The sequence below is a fragment of the Euprymna scolopes genome, chromosome 18, assembly GCF_053919585.1.
Source record: "Euprymna scolopes isolate OS-2025 chromosome 18, ASM5391958v1, whole genome shotgun sequence".
NCBI classification, from domain to species: Eukaryota; Metazoa; Mollusca; class Cephalopoda; order Sepiida; family Sepiolidae; genus Euprymna; species Euprymna scolopes.
The window spans coordinates 116,764,626-116,778,160 of record NC_136499.1 but is presented as its reverse complement, the minus strand read 5'-3'; the positions used below and the strand labels follow the sequence as shown (position 1 = coordinate 116,778,160).

Genomic DNA, 13,535 nt, shown 5'->3' with positions numbered 1-13,535 from the left:
AGGATGTTCAGATTTATGTTAAAAGGTGACTTGTGTCAAATTCACATCGTCCGATCAGCAGAACTGTTATCCCCACACTGATGATTCCACAAGGATGAAACATATATATATTTTTGTAATCATCGACATACAGTCCTGTTTCGTTGTATCACAGCTCATCAGTGCCGCTAGACTAGCACCTCTCCCAAGCTAAGGATTGAACCTAGAACCGTCGTGTTGACAGTCGGCAGTTCTACCACTCGACCATGAAGCGATGCTCGCAAATAACCTCGCCGAATGTCTATTTTAAACAAACATCTGTCCACCACTTTTTATAGTGCTCAAACCACCTGTTTGTAAACAAACAAACAAACAAACAGCGAGCCTCGCATTTTTCAGCCAAGTAAGTAGCGGGTGAGATTATTTACGACAGTGATTGTTTTAATTATCAATAAAATACATTATATATATATATATATATATATATATATATAGTGAATAAAGACAAAAAAACTATATTCCAAAATTCATGATGTTGACCATCTTATAATTTATTCCTTTACAATACTTGACAGTATCTGTTTCGTAGCGCAAAATCAATCGCTAATTATTATATCAATCAATGGATATAGTAATTAGGGATTGATTTTGCACTACGAAAAAGATACTGTCAAGAATTGTAAATGTCAACTGAAAGGAATAAATTATAAGATGGTCAACATCATGAATTTTGGAACAGTTTTTTGTCATTTATTCACTATATTGCTCTGTAATTACACTGAGCTTCTTAAATAAGGATTGGTATATATTATAAGTACATAAAATATATTTCCATAGAAATATATAACTATATATATATATATATAATTATTATTAATATCTACAGACAGTTTTATCCTTTCAGGAATCGTCAGTGCAGGGAATCACAATTACTATTACTCGAGAGAATTAAACCCAGCCATGATGCCATTTCTCAATCCATTACCAAAGGAACAAACCACTCGGCCAACGTTAACTGCGACAAGAGGTTAGTTGAAACGTTTATATAAATTGTAAATCTCATTTTATATACAAATAAAATTATATGCCTACTCAATACACCGTTTTGACCAAGTCTGAATATTCCTTATCTTGCTTGCCATTGTTCTACCACTTTTGACAGCTGAAAGACTGGCTGAAGACCATGTTAACTGACAGAATTGTTGTTCTCAAGCAATGGCGAAGCTATTTGGAATAACATAAGATTTATGAAGATCAAAGCAAGTCCAAGAAAATTGCAACCACATTTGATCATCTTTTTTTCTTTAATATTCATTTTCTGTTGGTTAAAATAATACTTATTGAGAAGGTTTCTCATTGTGGGTTCAAACCTGTCCCCACCCACAGTATTAGTTAGTAAATTACCAGACTCGATCTCATAGAAATTGAAGCCAATCCATTCAATTCCATAGGCTACATTTGTATCTATTTTGCTGACCACAAACATGTTGAAATCTACTTTTAAAAATTTTTGTTTTTGAGGCCGAAACCTGTGCATGATAGTATTCAATAGAGAGGGGGGGGGTGAAAATATAGATTTGCGATGGAGGTGGGGGGTATACAAGTAGAAAGAAAAACAAATGAGAATCCATACACAAATTTACATCATGAATTGGTGCTGTTAACTAATCAGGCAATTAAGTGCAGAGTTTGATGCAAAGAAATGCAAAGACAAAACAGAATTCTAAAATAATTTCAAGAAATGTTTTTTATAAAATTCTAAAATGATAATTTAAAATTTTTAAGAATTTACAAAGACAAAATTCTAAAATAATAATTTAAAATTTTTAATAATTTAGAAAAAAAAATTCTAAAATGATAATTGAAAATTTTCAAGAAATATTTTTTATAAAATTCTAAAATAATAATTTAAAATTTTTAATAATTTAGAAAAAACTTCTAAAATGATAATTTAAAATTTTTAATAATTTAGAAAAAAAATTCTAAAATAATAATTGAAAATTTTCATGAAATATTTTTTATAAAATTCTAAAATGATAATTTAAAATTTTTAATAATTTAGAAAAAAAAATTCTAAAATAATAATTGAAAATTTTCAAGAAATGTTTTTTATAAAATTCTAAAATGATAATTTAAAATTTTTAATAATTTAGAAAAAAAAATTCTAAAATAATAATTGAAAATTTTCAAGAAATATTTTTTATAAAATTCTAAAATGATAATTTAAAATTTTTAATAATTTACAAAAAAAAATTCTAAAATAATTGAAAATTTTCAAGAAATGTTTTTATAAAATTCTAAAATAATAATTTAAAATTTTCAAGAAATGTTTTTATAAAATTCTAAAATAATAATTGAAAATTTTCAAGAAATGTTTTTATAAAATTCTAAAATAATAATTGAAAATTTTCAAGAAATGTTTTTATAAAATTCTAAAATGATAATTTAAAATTTTTAATAATTTAGAAAAAAAATTCTAAAATAATTGAAAATTTTCAAGAAATGTTTTTATAAAATTCTAAAATAATAATTTAAAATTTTCAAGAAATGTTTTTATAAAATTCTAAAATAATAATTGAAAATTTTCAAGAAATGTTTTTATAAAATTCTAAAATGATAATTTAAAATTTTTAATAATTTAGAAAAAAAATTCTAAAATAATTGAAAATTTTCAAGAAATGTTTTTTATAAAATTCTAAAATGATAATTTAAAATTTTTAATAATTTAGAAAAAAAATTCTAAAATAATTGAAAATTTTCAAGAAATGTTTTTTATAAAATTCTAAAATGATAATTTAAAATTTTTAATAATTTAGAAAAAAAATTCTAAAATAATTGAAAATTTTCAAGAAATGTTTTTTTATAAAATTCTAAAATGATAATTTAAAATTTTTAATAATTTAGAAAAAAAATTCTAAAATAATTGAAAATTTTCAAGAAATGTTTTTTATAAAATTCTAAAATGATAATTTAAAATTTTTAATAATTTAGAAAAAAAATTCTAAAATAATAATTGAAAATTTTCAAGAAATGTTTTTTATAAAATTCTAAAATAATAATTTAACATTTTTAATAATTTACAAAAAAAATTCTAAAATAATTGAAAACTTTCAAGAAATGTTTTTTATAAAATTCTAAAATGATAGTTTAAAATTTTTAATAATTTAGAAAAACAATTCTAAAATAATAATTTAAAATTCAAGAATAATTTTTTAAAGAATTCTAAAATAAAAACGGATTTAAAAAATAGAAGTCCTTAAATAAAAAAAGGAATTATACTAGTATTATTAAAAAAAAACAAAAAAACTTCCCTCATTATTTAATAAAAGGAATATTACTATGAAAAAATAAATAATTTAAAAGTTCTACCAGTCTACAATTATATCAAAATATATTCTAACATTATTTTTAAACATATTCTGTCATTATTCTACCAATTATTATTCTATTTTTATTCTACCATAAGAAAATATTCAAACATTAAAAACATATGCTAAAATTATTTTTAAAACTATTCGAACATTATTTAGAACAAAAACTATTTGAACATTATTTAGAACAAAAACTATTCGAACATTATTTAGAAAAAAAACTATTCGAACATTATTTAGAAAAAAAACTATTCGAACATTATTTAGAAAAAAAACTATTCGAACATTTAGAAAAAAAACTATTCGCACATTATTTAGAGAAAAACTATTCGCACATTATTTAGAGAAAAACTATTCAAACATTATTTAGAGAAAAACTATTCAAACATTATTTAGAGAAAAACTATTCAAACATTATTTAGAGAAAAACTATTCGAACATTATTTAGAGAAAAACTATTTGAACATTATTTAGAGAAAAACTATTCAAACATTATTTAGAGAAAAACTATTCAAACATTATTTAGAGAAAAACTATTCGAACATTATTTAGAGAAAAACTATTTGAACATTATTTAGAGAAAAACTATTCAAACATTATTTAGAGAAAAACTATTCAAACATTTAGAGAAAAACTATTCGAACATTATTTAGAGAAAAACTATTTGAACATTATTTAGAGAAAAACTATTCGAACACTATTCAGAAAAACTATCCGAACACTATTCAGAAAAACTATTCGAACACTATTCAGAAAAACTATTCGAACACTATTCAAACATTATTTTGAAAAACTATTCTAACATTATTTTGAAAAACTATTCTAACATTATTTTGAAAAACTATTCAGACATCATTTTGAAAAACTATTCGGACATCATTTTGAAAAACTATTTGGACATCATTTTGAAAAACTATTCGGACATCATTTTGAAAAACTATTCGAACATTATTTAAAAAAATATATTAAGCCATAATTTCAATACTACTATCTTTAAAAAAATAAAATAAATTTAATAGAAATTTTAAAAACTTCTACAACTAAAAAACGTTTAATATATCATTATTAGTAATAGTAGTAGTAGTAGTAGTGAATGCATTAATAATACTACTACTAATAATATTAGTCGTTACCATCTTTTACTAATAGCTTACCAGCTGAATTCTTGGCTTTACTATGGTTATTTGAGAGATCGGACCAATCAGTGGTCTTCTCCTCCTCTTCACTAGAAGTTGAAGTTGTGATGGTGATGATGGGGTTGGTGTCTGTAAGAGTGGTAGTTAGAGGAGGGGGAGGAGGAGGAAGAGGAGGAGCAGAGAATCTACGGATTAATGAATTAAGCCAGCCCCCGGGACCGGAAGCACCTTCTTTCGCCTCCTGCTCTTTTATTAGAGAACGCTGGCGTAGCCGTCGATCCTGCCGCTTTTGCAGAGCACTGACATCTGTCGGAGAAGTGGGGTCAAAGACGAGGTGGTAGAAAAAAAGATGATTAGACAAACAAAAAAAGCACACAGGTAGACGTTAACTGGCACAACAAAAAAAGATTAGAGTGATGATAACTGAAAGGGGGTGAGGGCAGAGCGTCCGTGACCTCTGGGTGGGGGGGGGGGGAGGAAGTCAACAATGAAAGCAAAGCAACAAGATGACATTTGAGAGAAGTTAAAAAAATCTACAGCTTGATGTGATATTTTGGCTCAAGAGAGACAGATCAACCGCATTTCGGTTGACTAAGTCATTTTCCTCTGTCAGAATCTGACATAAATATAAAATTCTGTCTGCCCGTTTATCTCTCACAATTTTTTTCTTTTAGACACCAATACCTTAAAGAATTTGCCTCATTTCAAAATGAGAAAGATCTTAATTACAGGATTCTTGCATAACTATATATATATATATATATATATATATATATATATATATATATTAAAAAAAGAGAAAAAAAAAAAGAAAATGAAGTAAAAAAAAAAAAAAGAAACTGAGACATGTCTATGAAACTATTGTTTTCTCTAAACAGTTCATTTCTTGTAAGGAAAAGAAAAAAAAAATACTTGAGCCGAGATTGAAACCAAAACTTTAAGACAGTGAGTGAAGTACAATAACCGGTTTGCCATGATCTTTAAAAAGTGTTTTCAAACCTATTGATTCTTAACCCATGTGAATGATTTGTGCATGTGAACTTGTAATACAGTTGACTAAAAGATAAAAATCTGATGACTCCCAAATCAATTTCAATTTTGACTCCTTAGCAGCCATTTTATCCGGATGGAAACTGATTAAAAAGTTTTCCACATCTCAGTACCAAATTTCAAGTTGGTAGCTCAAACATTTGTCGAGTATATAGATTGAGAAGTGTCCTCACACACACATTCTCATTTTTATAGATATATAGGTATACTAGAATTTAGACAATAGGATCTATAATTCTAGTATAACAAAGATCGTGTCCACATTCACTTGCTTCCCCACAAGTGCATTGTTCGACGCAAGGCCAGTTTTTAATGTAATGTGAAGTGATAAAGGGAAAAATTGTTGCCAAATGTGAAAGAAATTTAGATTTTGAGGTTTAAAGATTTTCTGCAGATCAAGAAAGAAACTTCTCTCAAATGTCATCATCCAAAACAAAAAAAAACAACAAAACAAAAAAAAAAAAAAGCAAATTCACACAATGTACACAAAAACAATTTTTAATTGAAGGTTTCAAAACTCAATCCTTATTTAACAAGAAAAATGGAGCAAAATTTTGAACCCAATTTATTGAATTCTTTATATAAGTTTTTAAGTCTCTCAATTTTGAGTGACCAAAACAATTTCTACTTCTAATAAACTTTTTATCTACCCCATCTTTTGTTGTTTTTTCCATATAATCCATGGAGTTTACTGATAATCCTTCTTGTAGTTTGAACAGTGAAGATGAGTTATTTATCTCCCTTCCCACAGTGAAATGATGTGACAAAGGTTGGAAAATGGGATTTGAAGAGTCAGTGCCTCAGAGGAAGAGTATTCTGTCTTGCAAAAATTGCCTGGGCAGTCCCGTTGGCATTTCCCAATAAGGACACCTTAGACGATTAATAATAAACTAATCCATTCTCAAAGGGAGAAGACAAAGCCTGGGGGTGTGTGGACCTCCTAGAACTGCACATGGCAAGAGACATTGCAGTCAGCAGAGAACAAGGCATCTGAACAATAGCCTTGGCTTTGGTTTTGGTGCAGAGCTGATCTCGCACACATAGGAGGCAACTTTCTTGAACGATCTTATTAATGTAGTTTTATTGTCTGCCTTCACTTTTCATGCAACAAAAGTGTTCTGGTTCAGTTTGAACACTTACCACAGATGGGACGAATCTATGATAAACGTAGAAGTTGTCAACCACCTCAGCAGGAATAACCTGCTCAGTGACATGCAATGTGGTTTCCGTTCTGCGGGATCTACGGTTGATGTGCTGTTATGTCACGCACCATTGGAGAATCTCTCGATGGGGACTTTGTTTCTAGAGCGATAGCTCTTGACATATCAAAGGCTTTTGATAGAGTATGGCATAAAAGTATACTTCACAAGATCACCAGCTGTGGAGTAGCTGGAAATGTCCTCTCAATTATTAAATCCTTTCTCTCTGATAGGCTTATAAGAATAGTCGTCGTTGGGTGAAATTGGAAACTCATAGTATTAACGCTGGTGTCCCTCCTGGGCCCAGCTCTCTTCCTGATCTTCAAACTCACATTCTTTGATCATTCGTGTACATTTATGCAGACGACACCACAATCTATGACAACACTTCAAAGGCCAGCAATGACCAAAATCTTTCTGATTCTCTTCTGATCTTGAGAATGTAGTATAACGGGAAAGGGGGTGGATGCTTAATTTTAATTCATCGAAAACCAAGCTTCTCTCCTTTTCATCGTCCCTCTAACCCCCATTGTGCCCCAGTTGAGATGAGTGGCTCTCATCTTGGGGAAGCTCCAGGTCTTGACAATCTTCTGGGACTGACCTTCACTCTTGATCTGAGGTGGAACACATACACAAATCTGTTGCCAAGATCGCTGGAGGGATGGTTGGATTGCTCTGCTATGCCAGTAGGTGTTTCACTGCCGATGCGGTTCTCTATCTGTATGAGAGCCAAGTACATCCTAAAATTAAGTACTGTTGCCACATCTGGGCAGGAGCTGCTTGGCATGCTGTATCCCGCATTGACAGTTTAAAATCAGCTTCGAAACCTAGTGAGTGCTGCTCTTTTCTCTTCCCTGCAACATCTTTTCCACAGAATGCTCAACTTGTCAGCACACCAATGACTGTAATACTACTAATCAAACCAGGTTCTGTTCAGTATTTGAACTGCTGTGGTCATGTGATGTACGTGCTGCAAACTAACACGGATGAACATACTATATGATTTAATTGGGAAACTTTTTTGCTTGATCTGCAAGAAACTAGATGATAAGGCAAGATCAGAAATACCTATAACAATGGATTTTAAAATTGTGTTTAGAGATATGATGGCGAATCTGTTAAGAAGGACCCAAAAAGTATCAGTACAGCACCCAGATGGTTCAAGAAATTTTGACCAGTTTGTAAGAACTTTGAGAACTAGGTAAGTTAGCCTGCTAGAACTTTGGTGGTCAGCCAAGATCAAAAATATCTGAACCCATAGATTTGAAGACTGTATTCAGAACTATGATAGTCAATCTGGAATTTTTCTTGTAAACGGATCAAAATCTTTTGAACCATCTTAATAGTGTATGGATACCTTTTGTGTCCTACTTTGCAAGAAGCTTGAGGATCAATGAATTTGAGACCCTATTGCAAGCTATGGAAGCCAATCTGGCAAATAGTTCTAAAACCTAAAAGTTCAATAACGAAAACAGCTGGAGTTGCCATATTATAAGAAATATGGCAAAAACTTTTTTTTTACATGGAGGTCACCACTTATCAAGGCCCGAAGGCTACTCAGGGATAAGGGTTATTGCGTGTACAGTAATCAATGAGATAGTATTGTAGTAATCATTAGTATTGGGAGTTTTGATAGAGTGTCTTACTTAAGGGGGCGGTTTGTCAAGAGTTTGTTTATGTTGGACTTGAAGACGTCCAAGTTGTAGTCAGGTGGAAAACAGGCAAGCGGCAGAGAGTTGCACTGGCGTGCAGTTCTAAGAAAGAAGCTTTGCTCATGGAATCTACGTCTGGATTTAGGCACAGATAAAGAGTGGGGAAAATTGTTGACAGTAGTTTCAGTCAGACGGGTGTTTCTCATGAAAGATTGGCGAGGGGGGACTTGAGTCTTATATAATGATTTTGGTAAAAACTATAATTCCCCTTTTTTCCTTGTTTGAAAAAAAAAATAAAAACCAGGAATATGTCACATAAAAGTAAAACCCCCTTCCCCCATTTCTTAGTCTTCCATAAAAAAAAACTCTTCAAATTAAAATGAATTTAAACCAAAATGAGAAAAATAGAAACATTTCCTTTCATAAAAATGTTCATTTTGGAGTTTGTTTGCTTATTTTTTGTTCTGGGTATTTTGAAACTTTCAATTGTAAAAAAAAAAAATAAAATAAAATAAATGAAAAACAAAAAAAAAACACAAAGAAATTGAAGCAGCATTCACATTTGTATCGAAAAACAAATTCCATAAGAAATATTTCATTCACGTTCAAAAAGACTGAAGTCAGCAGATATGAAATCAAATTGAGAAAAATATTAAAATCAGAATCTAAAGAAATTTAGAAAAATTAAATTATTATTTATAATTTAACATAAAAACAAAGATAAAAAGGTAAGTTCATAGGTTTTGTATTTTTAAGACAATGTTATGTATTTTTGATTTTTAATGAAAATATTTATTTTGTGTGTTCATTCCTACTTATACATAAAAGCACTTTGTGCATGTGTGTTATTTCCTTATGGACTCTGAAACAACTAGGCCGATTTTTATGAAATTTCATATAAATGTACTTTATGTGTCTGGGAATGTTCTTAAATTTTGTATTGAAATAACTCGAGTAAGTATTGAACATCGATAATTGAAAAAAAAAAAAAACTAATTAAAAAAAGAACAGTCAAATTTTGACCAAAGTTAACACTTTTATACAGCCTAACATCACAAGTGCATTTGAGAAGTTTCATCACTGTGCAAGCAAAAGGAACTAGCATATACAATCAACAGTAGGTTATTTGATATGACGGGGGTGCATTCAAAAGAAATGTTCCTGTTTAGAGCACAATCGAAACATGATACTTGAATTTTGTATTTTAAACTAATTCAAATCATTATATAAAAATAATTGCAGAAAATCAACAGTAGGTTCTCTACAGTGCAATGTAGACAACAATGAATTGTTGTACTAAGTCACTGCAGAGAGGCATGTGAAGCTTCCTCTTGGTGCACCGTGGTGGATTCCTGACTAGAGCAGGTAATCGATTGATTTGATTGAAAAATGTGAGATTTCACTAATTTCAATGACAAAAGCATTGGAAATGCAAAACATTTAATGATCTTCATGAAATCTTGAGAAACATTGCAGTTTCCCTGCTAGTTTTTATATAGATTTAATTGTTTTTTAAGCAGAATGCAAAGTTCTTTGATCCATGGCAAACTAATTATAGCTAACAAGGACAAGGACGGATACTTATATTAAAAAAAAAAAAAAAAAAAAAATTATTGAACTATGATATTTGACTTTTCCATTTCAAACTTTAATTCAAGCCATTATATAAAATAATTTTATAAAATCAACAGTAGGTTCTTTGATAAGACAGGAGCACATTCAAAATTAATGTTTCTGTTTAGAGCACAATGGAACTATGATATTTGACTTTTGCAAAGATGAGCTAAAGTTACAGAAACGGTGAGCCATGCCTGTGGTTGGTGCATTGGACACCCTGAGGCTATCATAAGAGTCAAGTCTGGATTTTTTGAATGATATCAATGGAACGAAGGCTGATGAATGATTCCCAAATAATGAATCATAAGTTCAATCAGTCTTGAATAAGTACTCAGTCGCATGAATGTATTAAAATATGCAATATTTTGTAACTATTCTATAACCTAAAATAACTTCGAATATATTGAAATATTCTTTGGAAATTAAATTTTTGGCATGTAATATTTTTAAAGTGTTTAGTTCACATTCATTTATTTGGAACTACTAATTATGCATTCTTTAATTCAAGACCATTTTTTGGACGGTTTCATTAATTTGTAACATTTATAATAATGAGAAAATGTCTTAATTTTAACACTTTTAAAACAAAGATTTTCGACTTTTATCACTGACAAGAATCCTCATGATTTCCCAAATAAGTTTTTCTTCAACAGAAATCTTGCAAATGAAGATCATTTGCATGAACCTTTTTTGAACCTATAAACCTACAAACTTATTATTATAAGTAACTTATTTATAAAATATGAAAAGTAGGTTCTACTTTTCATATTTTATAAATAAGTTACTTATAATAAATTGATGAAATAATGATAATAAATGATGAAAGCTTTCATATTATTTAGAATTTATTGTTATTAAAAAAATTTATTGTTATTAAAAAAAAATTGTTATTAAAAAAAAAATTTATTGTTATTAAAAAAAAAAATATTGTTATTAAAAAAAAAATATTGTTATTAAAAAAAATTATTGTAATCAAAAAAATTTATTGTTATTAAAAAAAAAATTTATTGCTATTAAAAAAAAATTATTGTTATCAAAAAAAATTTATTGTTAACAAAAAAAATTTATTGTTATCAAAAAAAATTTATTATTATTAAAAAAAAATTTATCAAAAAAAAATTATTGTTATCAAAAAAAAATTATTGTTATCAAAAAAAAATTTATTGTTATCAAAAAAATTATTGTTATCAAAAAAATTTATTGTTATCAAAAAAATTTATTGTGATCGAAAAAATTTATTGTTATCAAAAAAATTTATTGTTATCAAAAAAAAATTTATTGTTATCAAAAAAATTTATTGTTATCAAAAAAATTTATTGTTATCAAAAAAATTTATTGTTATCAAAAAAAAAATTATTGTTATTAAAAAAAATTTATTATTATTAAAAAAAAAATGGCAGTTATAAAGCAGGCTGACAACATGGATGTGCTGAGATTAAATCCAATCATTTGCCTAGCACCACTTCCATTTATAGATGTTGACAACCTTCAATTCGTTTCTCTATAAGTACCGGGTTTTCAAAAGAACTGGTGAAACCTGTTATGTTGATTCATATGAATCTTTATGTTACTCAGGACTGATTATAATTACTGGCTTTTGTTGTACCTGATGAAGAACAAAATTCAAGACAATTTATCCATATATTTTTTATTTATTTATTTTTTTCAGACTGTTGTCCTCGTCTTAATAGTTCTTTCACTATATTTTGGCCAACTCATCCTCTGGCCTTCTTCAGGTGGTTAACCGAGGCAAGATAAGAATGTTAAGTTTTGTAACTGTATTGCTAATAATTACTGCTTTCCATAATTGTTTTCGTCTCACATTTTATTCCCATCATTTCCCTAGTGGCACTTTTATTTACAGATGTTGACAACCTTCAAATGGTTTTACTTATAAGTACTAGGTTCTAGAAAGAATTGGGGAAACCTATTCATATGGACATACTTTTGTTTCTCAAAATTAGTGGCTTCAGTTGTCCCCGAAAGGCAACAATATTCAGTACAGAATTTCTTTGAAAGTTCAGAATCATTTGCAGTAAACATTAACTTGTAAAAGAAATTTTGTTTGTTAATTATTTTTAAAAGTGACAAGGGATATATAGAAAGCTTAAAGATACAAATGTGAATGCAAAAACAGATAGACAAGTAAAATCACAAAACTCAAGAGGTATCCAAATCTGAAAGACCTTTAACATTTCACAATACTGAAAATAGCAGGGGGGGGGTTATATGTCTGTTTGTATATTTAAAAAATCAGGAACAATTTTTTTTTTTTTTAAATTAGCATAACCTCGAAAGTATAAAAAAAATCATTATTTGTGAGGGCAAATGGCTATCGTTTAATATCAAGACGTATACACATCTTTTAATGCTACTATGTAAAGGGAAGTAACTCTGAATTTTTTCTTTTACAAAGTTATTTCCCTTATACCGACTAATTATGTGCGTGTATATTTTCAGAGAGGAATGGGCTGGGTGAAAAATAAAGAGGAGGCGGTGAGGGGAAACGAAATTGTTACACATTTGTCCCAGACAATGCTGGTTAGTCTTACCAGTAAAATAAATATGAACCTAAATTACTAATGACTCGCTTAAGTTCCACTTGCAGGACATCTTAATAAACTACAAATTAACAAACAAATAATATTAAATGAGGAAAGTAGTTTTTATTTGCTTTTAACAAAAAAAGATTTATCATGTTGAGTGACAAAAGAGGGGGGGTGTAGGAATTGCTAAATTTTTCTAGAAATCACAAGTTCCTAATTTCTGTGGCTCGATACATTTTCTGACCATTTCGGATCCACTCCCTTTAAAAGTCTCTCTTTACCAGAAGCCTTCACTGGTTCGGCCACACAACCTTCCATGAAGTCATCAATCTAGTTCCACCAAGACGTTGTAGTGGTCTACGCAAAACCTGGCTCAGGACAGTGAAGCAGGAGGCTGAACTGATTCTTTGCCCGCCGTCAGAACCAGGAACGGCTTTCACTCATAAGGAAAGCAGCCTTGAATCGCCGTGCCTGGTCAGCCAGTGTTCAGGATGTGGTGAACTTGTTGGAAAAAAAAAACTGGCATAACCGACCCCGGGTGAATGCTACAGCCATGATCACAACTATATTTTTATAGATCAGCTGTGTTGTGTTTTATTCACTATAAGTGTGTTTACATCATATACAGGTGACAAAATAGGATTTAGAAATTATATAGACGGAAATGAACATTTCAATGCCTGGCTGCAATGAATATATAACAGCTTTGCATCCTTGGCAATGCTCACTTTCCCCAGAACATGTTTTGTTGATATTCTTAACAGTTCCATCCGTTTCCAATGTCTATCTTGTGATGAATAGTTATGCAGATGGATGTGTTTTTAAACTTTCTCCTAAACTATTTCTATACTTTGAATTTGGTGAGGCTATGAAGTTAGTTTCTTTATTCAGATATCAGATACCAAACAGAATTAAAAACAAAAAGCAAATAGGAGAAAAAATTTTTTTTTTAAATATTAAAAAATTGGAAAAAAAAAAAAAAATT

At 29.2% G+C, this 13,535-nt stretch overlaps 1 protein-coding gene across 26 annotated transcripts in view; it reads right to left on the bottom strand.

The window, feature by feature from the left end:
- Nucleotides 1–13,535, bottom strand: part of LOC145297783 (FH1/FH2 domain-containing protein 3-like) — a 760,653-nt gene that overhangs the window by 80,782 nt on the left and 666,336 nt on the right. For 21 of the 26 annotated variants that reach the window (XM_080144059.1, XM_080144046.1, XM_080144042.1 and 18 more), the window contains one exon: nt 4,505–4,792. The exons of the other annotated variants lie outside the window; for them this stretch is intronic. In XM_080144059.1, the coding sequence (XP_080000185.1) occupies nt 4,505–4,792 (288 nt within the window). The remainder of the gene's footprint in view (nt 1–4,504; nt 4,793–13,535) is intronic. 26 annotated transcript variants of the gene reach the window in all.